The 16,059-nt window shown below is 39.2% G+C and overlaps 1 protein-coding gene across 1 annotated transcript in view; it reads left to right on the top strand.

Annotated features, from left to right (window-relative positions):
• The first annotated feature begins 684 nt into the window (after window positions 1-684).
• Window positions 685-16,059, top strand: part of RYR3 (ryanodine receptor 3) — a 346,984-nt gene continuing 331,609 nt past the window's right edge. Inside the window, exon 1 of the mRNA XM_063289977.1 lies at window positions 685-893. Coding sequence (XP_063146047.1) covers window positions 843-893 — 51 coding nt within the window. The 5' untranslated portion in view covers window positions 685-842. The remainder of the gene's footprint in view (window positions 894-16,059) is intronic.

The raw sequence follows: 16,059 nt of genomic DNA, 5'->3' as shown, positions 1-16,059 counted from the left end.
GACTGGAAGTGTGGGGGAAAAATAACCACAATCCAGATTAATCAGTTTTACTCAGAAATAATTCCACTGACTTCAGCAGAACTTGTGTCCTACTACACATACATAGGATGGGACTAGTGTATCCATGTTGATACTTATAGAGTAGCATAGATCCCAAACAGATCAGGCTTCAGTGCAATTGAAATGGTAGCTTATTTAACAATTACACACAGTTCCTTTAGATAATGAAATCGTATCACCAGACAGAATTGCTTCTGCTTCTGCAGAAAGGCAGTAGATAATTTTGCACATGCTTGAAACCTGCTGCTAAAATAACCACTCTCCCAGGCTGATGACAGTCTGTATTTCAATCCTCTGAAATATTCATCAATAAGGGAAGAGTTGCTGATTGTGATACTTTTTTCTTTTCTTTTTTTAACAAGGGGAGGAGGCAGACATTTGAAGCCACTAAGCAAAGCGGGAGGGAGAGCTTTGCTTTTCCTTGCCGTTTCCCTCTGATTGCGCTATTGAGAGACCTTTAAAGGGGGAGGGAGAGAGACCCTTCGAAATGCGGGGAGGACTTCCTGTAATGCCTTTCTGATCGCTTTCTCCCTGGAGAAGGGGGTAAGACGGAAGCGGGGGTAGCTTGCTGTGAAATTGGGGAAGCAGCTCCGTTGGTTCTGGCGCTGAGGGGGTTGACTGACAGTCTGCAGTGCAGTGGAGTTGGCGGGGCTCCCTGTATGGCTAAGGATTAGCTAGATGCTAATACCAATCGGGAAAAGGAGCTGAGGTGAGCCTGCGAGCTGCCGCTGAAGAGGCGATCGGAGGCTGAGCAGAGCCCCCCGCCCCCCTGTTCCAGAGCCATGGCTGAAGGGGGCGAAGGAGGGGAAGATGAGATACAGTTCCTACGAACTGTAAGTATCCGTGTGTGCCTCTGTGTTGGTGTTTCTCGGTCAGGAACCCGGCTCTTTTCTCCCATCTCTGGCTCTTCTGACTGGGCTGCGTTAGTAAATAAGGTTGTTCCCCAGCCTTTGGCTTCTGCTCAGGAGCGAGGGTTTGGGGAAGTGGAGAATCGTGCTACTAGCCCTTCTGAATCAGACCAGCTCCGAGCGTTCTCCCGCGCCGTCTGTCTCTCCTGAGATCCGCCGAACCCACTCCACCGATCGAGCTGGCTGCCCCCAGAAGAGAGAGGTCGCTCGGCCATTCCCAGGCTCCCTCTGAAGCCTCCTTGTCAACTTCGTACTTGGGCTTTGGAAATGCGGCAGGCAGGATAGCTGCCCTCTGAAACTTCTCTCCAGGTTATGCCTCTTCCCTGCGAATTCCGACAAGGTTGGCAGGGGCAAGGGGGTGACATCTGCAAAGAGACGCGAGCGACCCCTCTGCAACTTCCCACCCGTTTTTAGAGCAGGTAGAAAGGATGAGCTTCCATGGGCTTCCAAAGGAAACCGAAATTGTTTCTGAGCTTTTTTAAGAAGGAGGTTTTGTTTAATGAATGCAGCACTTTCTGAGGGGTGGAGTGTTGATCAGTGAAATAACAGCTTGTGCTTCTCATCTCAGAAGGTTCCAAAAAGAGCTTTCAGGTTCTGCCATAAGCTTTTAAAACAAACTGGCACGATGATCTGATCCACATGTTAACTTTACTGGGCTGTGGTGGGAAAGACTCCTTTTCCAATTTCCATGCGAAATCCTTGGTGTTGACCTATGTTGGCGTGGCTTGGGGAATAGTCCTTCAGCTACTTCTCCATTTTTCACCTTCATTATGAACAAGTAGCCCTGTTGAGCTTGTAGCACAACTTTTTAAAGGTGGATTCCCAGAATAGAGCTTCTCAGTATCCAAAATCAGCACCACATCATTGCCAGCTGGTATGAGAGGAAAGAATAAGAGAGATGTGGAAAAGGTAGGTAGCACAGCTCCTCAAAAAGATACCAGCTGTGATACAATATTGGGACCACTTGCTTCCTGAAATCTCCTGATGGAAGAGCTAATTTCAGCGAAGAACATTTTTGTTCTATAACATTTTTAGTTGCTTTATGAGATGGAACAGCCACCTGTCTATTCAGGGAAGAAGCTAAATATATATCCTGAGCACCAGCTGATTTTTTTTTTTTTTTTGCTATTCCTCTAGCTTTGCACTTTGCAAAGAATATCTTTTGACACAAAATTCTTCCAAACAGCTAAGGTGCTTCATCTTCCCTGAACAACAAAGCCAAAAGCTTTCCTCCTTCCAGACAAATGATGTATTTCTTCTGTTTCCTGAGGTGGCTTCTGATGAAATGGTAATCTGTATTCTTTACTCAGCAGGGTAGAAACTCTTTCCATCTTTCAGTGAATTCGGAATATTTTTTCCTGTTCAGAATATGATATAAAGATATACTTGCTTGTAGGAAGCTTCTTCTTGGCACTAGTAAACAGTGCAGATTGAACTGCTGTTTCTCCATTAATAGTACTTTTTTTAAATTTCCCTTCTCCCTCCCTCCTTAATTTCCATCATAAAATGTAAAATGCAAGCATCCTTTTCTCCCCCCTAGAAAACTTCTTGTTCAGTGAGAGGTACTGATTCCCAAGACTTTATTGAATTCTTTATACCATACCAAAGGTAAAGGTAAAGGTTTCCCTTGACGTAAAGTCCAGTCATGTCCGACTCTAGGGGGCGGTGCTCATCTCCGTTTCTAAGCCTTGGAGCCGGCGTTGTCATAGACACTTCCGGGTCATGTGGCCAGCATGACTCACGGAACGCCGTTACCTTCCCGCCGAAGCGGTACCTATTGATCTACTCACATTGGCATGTTTTCGAACTGCTAGGTGAGCAGGAGCTGGGATTAACAACGGGAGCTCACCCCGCCACGCGGTTTCGAACCGCCGACCTTCCGATCCACAGCTCAGCGGTTTAACCCGCAGCGCCACCGCGTCCCTTTTTACCATACCAAAGGGACTGGTATAATTTATTAACCTCTGGCACATTATTTTGATTGCTGCAATAATACGCAATATTAATTATCCTCTGGGCACAGCGACCATGTTTTAAGGCATGTTCACAACATCAAAACACTTTTGCAACTGTGTTTCTAGCTTTGATATTGGAATAGCTACTACTCAAAACCTCAAACTTGGGATGTTTTAATTTGTAGGGGCTGATTTTGCATTAAATTGTAAGAAGAAATAGCTCCTTATGAGCAACATAACCCCTACTCTTAGTCCGTCCGTGTAACTGTGGACATGACAAGTCTGATGAGAAACAAGATTCACAGTAATAAGCTTGAGAAGTCTCCTTTTCAACAGGTAATTGTTAAATATACATAACAGGATTTCCACAAATTTTTCACTTGTTGAAAGCATCCGCTCTTTTATCTCATGGTATGCAGTTTTTATTCTGATTTATTACCCAAATCAAGTCAAGAAAGAACATCTGATTTCATTCCTGTACCTGTACACCTAATTTTTCAGGTGTCATTTCAAAGCAGTTGCCTTCTACCTTAGAAGTGGTTGAATGTTAAGAACCAGTTCAACAGTACTAAACATTTCTGTTTAGCTTCATGCTGGTTGTATATTTTGTTGTTCAGAAACTTATTGTCAAAACCATACGCAAGTCAAGCTTGTTTATGCAATTAAGGATTTTAAGTGGTGCTCCTAGGATATTACAGCACTAGCCAAACTTGTTGGAACTTGTCTGTGTCTACATAGGAAGGGAATTTTGGGAGTTTTGCTACTTTTGACCATTTGATTTCATCACTTTATTTTAAAAATATTTATATAGCAGATTTCAAACCTACTTAATGTAAACTACATATTCTGTTCCATATCTCTAAACTTTTTGTGACATAGTTGACCTTAACCCATAGCTGCATTTCCCCCCTGAAAGAACAGCTGTTACAGATTCCCATTGGTGTCAGTAGCATGGAACGTGTTTGCCCAGTTATGGCTAGTGCACCAGCTAGTACTATTCCTGAGCCACCAGATCTAGCAACATTTACCTGAGGAACTATCTCAATATGAACCTCTCTGGACATTAAGATAATCAGAATGCTGTACTTCCTCAGGTCTGTTACAAGATCAGGCATGCAGAAGATGACCTTCCCCTGTGTTATCCGTAAACTGTGTTCAACCCCTACTTTTTAGGTTTGAAAGAAGTGAGGCAAAACTTTAGCTAAGTCTTTTTAGGTTGAATTTGTTAATAAGTATTTTAAATGTTATCAGGAATTAACAGTTTATGTTTCATCTTCATAACATGTTAGCTGTTTTGAATAACCTCTGGGTAGAAAAGTGGAATATAAATCTACTAAACAATCATACTAAAACTCTCTATAGTATTGTATACATGCTCTAAGTTTATAAGAGTTATGAATCAGATTATATGTGAGGGTTCCAGTGGAAAAGATTAAGGTATAACTAATCAACGGTACATGATCTACCTAAATATGCATTTTGCTCAGGAATATAAAAAGGGTTTTGGTGGATCAGATCAAGATTCAGCTAACCCATCATTCTTTACAATAATGTAATTATATTCACTTTCTATTTATATGGTAAATTAGGTGGATATGTTTTTAGTATCATTTTATTGTAAACCTCCCAGAGTCCCCCATTGGGGGAGATGGGTGGTGACATAAATTTAATTAATTAATCAAATAAATAAATAAATAAATAAAATATTAGCATCAGTGTACAATAGATATCCCTCTTATTTATTTTATTTATTTATTCAATTTCTATAGCCGCCCATCTCAACCAGTGACTCTGGGAGGCTCACAACAATAAAAACCATAAAACCATAAAACAATTACAATTAAAACAATTACAATAAAAAATAAATATACATGGCTGCCAAGTAAACAATGTAAGATGTCAATACAACCAAGAAACGGGACCATTACCACACTTGGGGCCCCAGGTCCGGGCACATAACCAGGTCTTCACAGCCTTACGAAAGGCCAACAGGGTAGAGGACATCCTGATCTCTGAGGGGAGAATATTCCAGAGGGCAGGTGCTACGGCTGAAAAGGCACACCGTCAACCGACATCCTTTGGCCAATGGGATCTGTAACATGCCCAATCTACCAGATCAAATTGGATGGGTAGAAACAACTGGGAGAAGACGGTCCCTTAGGTAACCTGGTCCCAAGCCATAAAGGGCTTTAAAGGTGACAACCAGCACCTTGAATTGCACCTGGAAGCACACTGGCATCCAATGCAGCTCCTGTAGCAGTGGTGTTACATGTGTCGAATATCCGACTCCACTTACTACCTGTGCAGCTGCATTCTGTACCAGCTGAAGCTTCTGAATGCTCTTCAAGGGCAGCCCCATGTAGAGCATGTTGTTGCAGTAATCCAGATGGGAGGTCATGAGGGCAGGAGTGACAGTGAGTAGAGCCTCCCAGTCCAGGAATGGGCGCATCTTAGCAACAGTAAATATGATCTATCTACTTGTCCACTGTAATGGTGCCAGAGATTTTGTAGGACATGCATTTTGGAATGCGTATTATTTTATTGGTATTTCTGTGTACATTGTTTACAGAGTTAAACCATGTGTTCATCTTTCTATCATGAATCCAATGTTCACAGAATACGTGAACTCACATGTTCACATATACAAATGAAATTTGAAAAAAGAGCATATCAGGCACATAGCAAATTATGTACAACTGTTCAGCAAAGTGGGAAAAAGTCCTCTGAAGTGGAGAATAATGGATCAATCAACCATTTGAATTTAACATCACAGGTATTGTTAACAGACACACACAGGATCACAAATTTGAAAAGAGAAAAGTAGATTGGTTAGCATACTTACTCAGGTCAGGGCAAACGTGGATTCTGCACCCATTTTGGTGCCTCCCCAGCATGGCACCTGGGGCACATGCCCTGCTTGCCCCCCTCCCCACATTTGCGGCCCTGTACTTACTGCCTCATAGAAGGATAGCACAGCTAACAGGCTGATAAAGAAAGGGTGTATTAAAGTTTAGAAAAGTTAGCATTTGAAAATTAGGCATAAAAATAGGCACCATAGTGATGGTAGAGTAGGACTGTTGTGTGCCAGGAAAACTTTAATGCTGGTGAAAATGGTGATCAGTGTTGCCCAAATGAGACTCAAACAGGTGAATCTCTCTTGGTGGTGCATATGCTTCAGGATTGGACCATTTCTTCCATGGAATCTCTTACTGGCCAATTTATAGGGATGGCTTAGCTGGCTGGGTGAAGTTGGTAGATACTTATCCAGAGGAGTCTGTGAGGGGGCAAGGAGGACAAGCGAGGAAATGTGCATCAAGACATAAAAACCACAACTTACATACTTGCATCAGAAATTGGGGCACAAGTATGTAAGGGTGGCATTTGTGTCCTGATGAATAGAATAGAATAGAATAGAATAACTTTTACTGTCATTTCACTATACACCAAAGTGTACATTAAAAAGAAATTTTGTTACATTTGGCTCAGCAATAAAATAAAAATACCCTAATTACTATAATATGTGTATACATTCTTTACCCATTCCACTCCTCTAATCCTGATCCCTAAAAAATATCAGTCCTACACACAGCATATGTACCCATGGAGTGAGAAGGGATTATTAAGAGTTCAGGAGTCCAATAGCCCAGGGAACAAAACTATTATCTAATCTAGCTGTTCTGCATGTTCTTTCTGATGTCACTGCATATATGTTATTTTGATATAACCTTGGTTTGCTGTGAATACCTGTATGCATAAGGACAGTTCTCTTTAATCATTGGAAGAAGCACGTAATTCTTTTTAGTTTAACTGAGGGGAGAAATACAGAAACAATTAGGCTTTGAATATTCTGTTTCAGCTGAATTCCTACAAACTTCCAAGCTTCTGTTTCTGCAGTTTTTGAGAATTGTAGGGATTTGGGGGCCAGAGTGTCAGGATGACAATGGCAGATGCAAGGTACAATTACCTGTGAACCAAAAGACAGCATGTTTCGGCATCTCTGTAATGCTGTGCCCTAGAAAGTCTTTTCTCTTATCCCATATGTGTGAAGTTGTGACCAAGATGATAGTCTCTTCATTACTACTTGACAAAATCTGGAGTGCCATATAAAAAAATTGTAACAATAATTGAAATAAGACATTAAAACGTTCAAAGCAATTTGTGCAGGTTGTCTTGGTAATCCTTACAAAAAGCCAGGAAGTAAAACAACATTATTACTGCAAAGAAAACATTATGATTCTCAGATAATGGCTTGCAAAGGCCACATAGTGGTCTATAGGAAAAACAAATTTAAAATTGGAGACATTCTGGTGCACATTGCATAAGTTAATACATGTCTAATTAGGAGTAAGTCTTATAGGCTAGGTTTATGCAATATGTTAAAGCATAATATGGCTTTGGTTTAGTGTGTTATGTGAATCCAGCCATTGTGGTTTGCAGATTATGTTTGTGGTTTAGCACAATGTATGAACCCTGCTCAGTCACAAACCATGAAGGAAGCCATGGCTTAGAATATTGGATAAACTCAGTCACAGTGTCTGGTGGAATTTATCTCCAATTAAGTATGCATAAAATAAGAATCTTGCTGTCTAGCTGCTATACTACAGATGTCTTGGGAACGACTTTTGGGGCTATGCCATGAACTGGCTTGAATTAGACCCTGTAAATATTCAACTATTGCTTACATGACCCTTCAGGTTTAAATCTTGATGCTTCCACTATTTCAGATGAAACAATCTAAACATATCCAGTGCATTGTTAATGTTATTTACAAGCTTGGCTGAATTACTGGATCATCATTAGTGTGTTTAGGATCAAGCTGGCAATCAGTGTTGTATTTCTTGCTATACTGAAACTTCGGAAATTATTGGGAAACTAGAAACTGCAAGAAGGCTGCAGAAATAAGGAATAAGCTTGCTCTAGTCAGTGACTAGAGAAATTAAGTTGCTCCGAGACTACTAAAATTAGGATTATATAATTTTCAGACTCTTACTGCATTTCATCTTTTTAATTCAACCCACAGTCTTTTCTGTATTTTGTCCAAGTATGTAATAATTATTTGAGTCAAAGAACTTGCATGTAGCACAGAAGCAACACCAAAACAAGATGGTAGAGTATAATCATAGTAAAAGAGTTTTTATTCAGGAAGGAAAGTGAAAAAAAAAAGACAGCCACAATTAGTGTGAAAGGTGAGAAATAATTCTCAAATGCCAAGACTTGGTATTATTAATATATTGACCATGTAGAGTACATTGTGCCAAATATACTAAATACTATATTGTAACTAAAATCCTATACAAAATTCGTAGGTGCCTTGAAAATGAATTATACGTATTCCATATAGACATTTACAATAGGAGGGAAAAGATGTGTGCATGCAGGGTTTTCATTTTTCCTGGCTTGCCTTCTTTTTTTGTAACAATAAGCACAAATTCAGCAAGGAAGCTTTTGTCTTCTCTTTTTAAACTCCCCTTTTGTTGATAGGTAGTGCTTTGGGGAGGAGAAGAAAACAACTTTTTTGTTCATTCTATGCTTCCAGTCCTAAACCATGGTGTCATAGTCATGGTCTGTACAGAAAAATTGAATACCATAGAATCTACTGTAGACAAAGAAATATGCATGTCCCTTCAGAATGCAACTTAGAATAATGGGATAGGGACCTGTTTTCAGATAAACATTTAAAAAATGATACTCATGAAATTTATTTGCCATGATGTGCCAATGAACTAGTGATGCTAATGCTTTCTGAAAGATTAGATGGAAGTGAATTTGTCATAATTGCTAGAAGCCCAATGTCCAAAAAGAGAGATTGAGAGAAAGAGAGAGAATCTTGATTTTGCTAAGGATAAAGCAGATATGACAGATATTGTCATTTTGTTCTATTTGTGAGGTTTCCTGGGGCATCTTATTGGCCACAGCTGGAAAAAGAATGTACCTTCAAAATCTTAATAACAATTTTAGGAAATATGACATCATTTATGATTTGCAAATCATGAATTCTCATAGTACTTTAAGCCAAAACAAACCATGGTGGTACACAAACATTTTGAGGATAAAAGCCACACTTGGCCTTCAGGTGACATCTTGGGGCTACACTTCAACAAACAAGCGGGCCATAACAAAGATGCAGGTGCTACCAGGCTCCCAATGAGACAATGAAAATGGGCTATAAATTATATCTGCATTTGTGCCCAACACATTGGAGGCGCTGCATGTGACACTGGGGGAATTAGGCTGGGAAACCCTTTTGATTTATGACCCAATCCACAGTACCTTACTATGCTAGTGTAAACAGTGATTATTTTCCTGATTCATGCTTATTTATCCCTTGCAGCAGAAAGCCATGATAAAAATCCTTTGTATGAGTAGTTCTTCAGAATCTTGAACAGCTTAAATGGAAGGGATAAGGTAGAAGAAAATTTTAAGTAGTATTTTTAAAAATACTGGGAAGAACATTTCAATAAAAAATTGTTAAGACGTGTTATAGCTGATAAGATATTGTGCATCACTTGAAAGTGGCCACTTGACTATCATATTAATAACGTATTTAGAGTTTAATAGACGTGTAATTTATTAAAATTGAAGGAAAGGGAAAAGTAAGCAGTTTGCTTTCATGATGTTCAACCGAATCATCATGTATTTGGTTAATATTGTCATAGACAACAATAGATGTTAGTAACCCTATCCAGCAAAAGCAGGTAACCAGTGGAAAGAGTATGATATTGATGCTATATGTCCTTTCAAGTCAGAGCTGTTGTGTACCCATGCAGAAAAAGAAGGAAGAGGATTGATAAAGGTATAATCCAATTAGCAGGGTTTGAAAGAATGGCTTTGGTAGTAAAGTCATGCAACTGAGAAATGTCACAGTAAGAAAGTTTCCACATTGAGAAAGGAGAAAACTAATTAAGGCAGATTTTGGATTGCAGGAAAATTTAGAATCATGAGAAATAAAAGTCCCAGCAGCAAATTTCTAGCATCTTTAACAAGATAGAAAAATAGAATTCCATCTGCCAGAGAATCTGAGTAGCTAATTCCAATAAAATATTTAGGGTGCAAAGAGTCAGGCTCAAAGAAGACTAAGGAACAGTAAAATTCAGAAGGCAAGACTGAAGAACCAGCTAGATCAAAAAAGTCTTTGGTATCAGAGGTGACAAGGATGAAGGTAGAAGATTCTTAGCTGAGAGGCTGTACTGTGCCATTCATGCAAGGAGTAGCATAGGTAGTACTCAGCAGAACCCAGAAGCAGTATGTGATGAAAACTGATGTAATAGTAACTCCTAAGAGGAAAAATACAAATATTTAGGAAATCTTGCCATGTCTTCTTTTTTCAATTCTTAGAGGTCAGAGACTTGGAGAAAATTCACTTGCACTGAGGGTAGTGTTGCTAAAACCTTCCCCAAAATCAGATGTCCCAGAGAACATAAAGAGCCATTAATATAGAAACTAACCTGACATTCTGGCTTCTACACTGTCAGAGCTCATGAGACTTTGTGGAAATGAGGACTTCCAGAAAATCAGCTGGAACAGTAATGCTAAATAGGTGGAAGGGTGTGGGAACGATCTTTAGTTTTCTTTCTTTAGTGATTTTAGCTGCAGCAAAATAGCTAAGGGAGACATTTTTTGTATACGCTGTATTTTATCAGTAAACAACACGTAAGTCAGCAGTCCTAGACCAACTGCCAGGTAGGGCTAGTTGCACTGATCACTGAAGTGGCTGATACAGATGATATGTTAAACAGCGATACATCTAAAATGTAAGTGGGGGTTTCTCCTCTAGGTAGCTGAACCAAAGGACAGAGGGGAGGAGAAGAGCATGAACAGAGGAGTTGGCTAGGTTCATTTTTACGATGCTAAACTACAGATTAGTATTGCCTCCGAACACAGCCACTGTGTTCCAATAACAGCAAAGGGCAAGCAACTTGCCAGTCAGGATTTTTGGGCTGTCTCCAAGTTAACTGGCATGTCTTTGATGAGTATCTTTTTAGTGCAAGGCCAGTTCTGAAAGGCTAAGAAATCCATCAGCCTCAAGACTATTTTGGCATTTGTCTTGCCCTAGGAAATATGGACTTGGACAGCTTGTTTTTATAACCATGAACTGACAATGTAATTACAACATATCATCTCAGAAAAGTCTGTTGTGTAGCAACTACTGGACTGATTGTGTTTAATTTTTAAGTATCATGCTACATCGTGTCTGCAATTTTCAGTTTCTAAGATCTGTAACTTAGATTCTCTTGAGCAAGTACTCAAGTCCTGATTCTCACTTGAAGATGATGCAGACATCTTGATGTCTGAAAATAGTGTAGGATCGTGTCATGGATGGTCACACAGCTTTCCTTCACATTGGTCACACAGATCACACAGCTTTCTTTCACAAGCTGTGTGTTTATCCTCACAGTTTCCTATTTTTCATAGATGTTGCTAAATTGCTGTTCATGTCCTCCTTTTCTTTGAACAGACGGGAGCAACACTGATGCTGAGACAAAGCTTCTTCTGTCTTGCATCTGAGTGTCATACCCTGCATGGCAAAACTGGAGAGTTTGGGCATGCATTTCACCAATGCCTTTCCCATGTTGGCTTGGGGTGGTTTTAGATCTCTTTGTGGAAAAGCAACAGTTTCATTGTGCTGTTATAAATTAGGGAGTGCTTAATCATCAACTTTGGATAATATCTTCACCATCATACTTCAGAAATTCTGTCTCTGTCATCATATGACCTACTGCACAAAGCTGAAGGATGCAGAGTCTGGGCTCCTTATAAGAGTTTGCTGCATTGTTTTATGCCGTTCTGCTTTAAGCTTGTTAGCAAAGTAAGTGGTAATGATCTACAAAGAACTGTTAGATGATATGGCCTTGTATTTTAAGGTATAATGCTTATTGTTATTGTCAGGCACTTTGTTTGCTATACCAACATGCTCTATATCAGTGTTTCTCCACCTTGGCAACTTTAAGATGTGTGGAGTTCATCTCCCAGAATTCCCCAGCCAGAATCCATTTGGGTTCATTGAATAATTGAAAAGCTGACTTGCCATTTATGATGTATATCTCTAAAACTGCATTCTTTCTCTGCTAGCTTTGTTTCAACGAACAGGGCTTCAAGGCTTTATTGTAAGCCTCATGGTGTTTTGCAGTGGCTGCATAGATGGTTCCATTGTTTCATACCTTTTATTAGTGAACAAATATTGCTTGCTAGTTGCTTCTTAAACCTGCAAATGACCTTCGCTTTCTTTCTGTAGCATCCTTCTCAATTAGAATATGACCCAAGAATGCTCACAGAAGAGTCTAGTATCACCTTCATTTTAAAACGGGGGTAGGGGTAGGGGCAGGGGGGACAGGGGGAGAACCTTTGACAATTGTTAGTTTTTCAAATGCAAGGATTTCTGTAGGGTCCTTGGTGCTCTCTGAGACTGACTGCTTGCTTGCAGACATTTCATTACCCAACCAGGTAACATCGTCAGTGTCCTAGTGTTACCTACCTGGGTGTCATGAGTACTGATGGTGAGAAGGAGGGGGCCCCTATCCAGGGGGGAAAACGCATGTGTAGTTTAGAGACTTTGAGCTGTCAGTCAAAGAAACCCAGAACAGACCCGCCTTGACTTTTGGGGTTTATCTGTCTGGCTTTTCCCATGCTTCTTCAGTTTGGTAGGATTTTCTGTCTACAATAGCAGTAATAAAACACTAGACACTTCTTCCTCATCTTAGCACGGTCCTTGCTTAGTCAGGACACTGGGTAATGAAACGTCTGCAAACAAACAACCAAGCTCAGAGAGCACCAAGGACTCCACAGTTCAACCCTGAGTTACAGATATTCTCTCCTGCAAGGATTTCCTTTTATTTTGTTGAGATATTTTGGGAGGGTATAGTGTCAGATGTGCCTTGCAGGACATGTAGTCACTTTGGAAACAATTTATGAGTTGAATATTTCATAGATATCAATCAAGTTAGCATTAGTTTTCTTATGCAAAAGGAACATCCTGTGAATTTGAACAGAAACAAGTTTTCAATTTTAGTAAGATACAGTAAGGAGACATTTAAATCAAGCTCAAGTCCTGGTGATCACACGGACACATCTGCCGCCTCTGCAGCTTCCACTTGCTGCTGAGAACCCGAATCAGCCTTTTTTGTTGTAGATGTCTTACCCTAAAGCAGCAATGATTCTCTCAGCCCCCTCCTTGTTCTTCCTGTCATTCAGCTTCAGGTTTTGAGCCCCGTTTCAAGGACTCTACACCATCTACACTGACATTTAGCGTTCCCATGTAATCTTACTCTAGTCTCATGGGATATTGCAAGTAGCTACTTATCCAATCATGATGTTATTCCTATGTGGTCAGTAAACAAGATAGATCTTTCTGGATATGGCTCACAATTGAGCAACACTTCACCTAACATGAATGAGTGACTTAAGGATCTCAGCACTCAGGCCACCCTCCCCAACAAGTGCAATTGGCTGAGCAGATTTTTGAATGGTAGGGCATTAGAGAGGATATTATGCTGAGAAATAGCTCCAAGTAGACAATAAAGAGCTGTGGCTGTGCCACTTGTTTTGAATACAGAGCACTATGCCCTGAGTGTAGTTATAAAAGATGCCTGTGGCCCAATAGCTTCAACTACCTAAAAATGAGCAACCATTATGAAATTCTTTGTCTGTAATGCTTTAGTCTAGGCAATGGAATGTAAACAAAAGAAAACGAGGAAGTAAGTAAATACATTCTACACACATCGTTCATAACTGTGAATGATGTGTGTAACTTAACATTACAATACAACTTAACATTCTGGCTCCAACTTAAGCACAAAACATTAAAAACATTTAATAAGGCTTGATGCTAGTTTCCTTATTTGGAAAATAAGTTTAACCAACAAACGTTACTGTGTGGGAACCTAGGAAACTACTTTAAAAGGAATCAGGCAGTTGGTTCTTCCAACCTTATAGCCTGTATGTTGCATGAGAGCAAATCTCCAGAATTTCAGACAAGTTTGTTTTATTTTTTTAATTTTTTTTCAGCCATAAGAAGTGATACCAACGATTGAATCTTGAAGCTTTAGTCTGAAAAATGTTTATTCTACCTACAGGGAGCAACTTCATTCTGCAGCTCTCTGACTGTCCCAAATTATTAATCAGGGCTGTGCGATGCTTTGGATTGGTTCCAAAAAAGTGTTTCAAGGTGCATGGGGGTGCCTGTACGGCACCGGGCAACAAACCTTTAAAACCATTATTTCTTCTTCTGAGATCACAAGGTGGATGTAAGGAGTCACAGAGAGAGGCAATGTATACTCCCCCATTAACTCTGAAGCACCTTTTTGGAATCCAGTCCAAAACGCTGCATTGCCCTCTTCTGGTTCTGAAGAACCTCCTTCATGCTGTCTTCCGTTAAGGTTTACTTGAAAGCTGGGATGCCGGGGAATATGACCACAGAGCAAATGGTCTTCATTGCAACTTTCATATGTTAGAAGGCTCAGGAAAAGACAGATGGACAACAGTTTTCTTTTTTATTGATTAGGTAACAAGTTAGTTGTGTTGTGTGCCTTGCTCTGAATCTCAGGATGTTGCTGTGAAGGATCAAATGGCATTCTGAATGTAGAAAAGGTAAATGTTAATCTGGGTTTAATGTCAAAGTGATATACATGGCCATTTAAAAAATGAACTTCTGTAAGACCCTTAAGTCTAGGGTCTAAAATTACCTAGTTGTGTATCTGATCTTGTCCCAGGGTGTCTAGTCAAGATGGTGGCTGTGATGGTGCAGTTAAAGCACTGCCTGTTTTTTATGTGTGTCATATGAGCAATGTACATTACAAAATGGGCAGAGCTTTGATCACATTGTTTGAGCACTGGGAGATGAAGGGTTCAGACATCTTGCTTGCAACCACAGTGGAACCTTTTAAAGGACAGTAAGTTCACAAGCCTCACTTTCTACTCACTTTTGGAAATTGCCTATTAACCATCTTAAAGCTATTAGAGACTTTCAGAATGAGAAGTTTGAAAAGTCATTGGGTGAGTTTATCTTCTAGTCTGAACAAAAGAAAAATTAATTACAAACTTAAGAATTTAAATAATTTGAAATAAACAGTGAAAAGCTAAATAAGATTTTGATCTAAGAACATTATAAATGGATTAAGGGTCCAGATAAATTTGGAATATTGACTTTTACTATAAGATTTTGGAATTAGCTATAACAAATAAATAGCTTCTTGTGGGAAACAGACTTATTTTGGCTATCCTGGCTACTGTAAACAAAGATAAGTTACTTTATGATTTTGGAAACTGGACACTAGAGGGGACTAAAGATTCTAAGCTGAAGAAAAGAAAATACAAGCCTGTTCTTGATGTCAGTTAATACTGGGACTTACAAAATGATACAAAATGTTTTAACATAAGAAACATTAAAGGAGATCTTTGAAGAAAGGAGCCAGAAATTAGTAAGTACAATATCAACACTGTCAGTAATGATGTCTGCTTCCATGGATAGATTATGTCCAAAAGGTGTTAATGATGAAATGATAGATATGGAACAAATTTTATATGACAAGACAGAAAAAGTACCAAAAGTGGAACTACAAATGACAGGCCAATATAATGATTTGAAAAAGGACACTTTACTGGATATGCAAAAGAAACTGGCTGAAGTTTTAAGAATTAAAAGGGAAACACAAATGATAAACCAAGAGAATGACCTGGAAAATGTTTTTTTATTGGATCTACAAAAAAGTCTTGTTAAACCCTTAAAGAACTGTGCAATGGGATAAAGAGGAAATGAAGAGAAATCACATCCTATAACAATATTTGATTGAACTGAAGATTAAGACTGTTAGAAGTAAAAGGAAGGAATATAAAGTTGGTTTATTTGATCAAGGTTAAAATAAGACTTTTTTTGCAAAGTTCTAGCAACCCTTTATTGACTTTTTGCTGACACCAGGATTTAAAAATTGATGTTTTATGGATTTGCTTATAGATAAGGGATGGGATATGGGATGAAGAGATATCTGCTTGTAACCTTATAGGGGGTGAAGTGTTACTAAATTTATTTGTATTTATTGTGATGAAGGTTGGAAGTAACTTCTTTATATATTTCTTTTCTTTTTCTTTATTATATTCTTTCTTTTCTTTTTCTTCTTTCTTCTTTCTTTTCCTTTTTTCTGCAT

This window comes from Candoia aspera, chromosome 1 (assembly GCF_035149785.1).
Source record: "Candoia aspera isolate rCanAsp1 chromosome 1, rCanAsp1.hap2, whole genome shotgun sequence".
NCBI classification, from domain to species: Eukaryota; Metazoa; Chordata; class Lepidosauria; order Squamata; family Boidae; genus Candoia; species Candoia aspera.
This window is presented reverse-complemented; position numbering and strand designations above follow the sequence as displayed.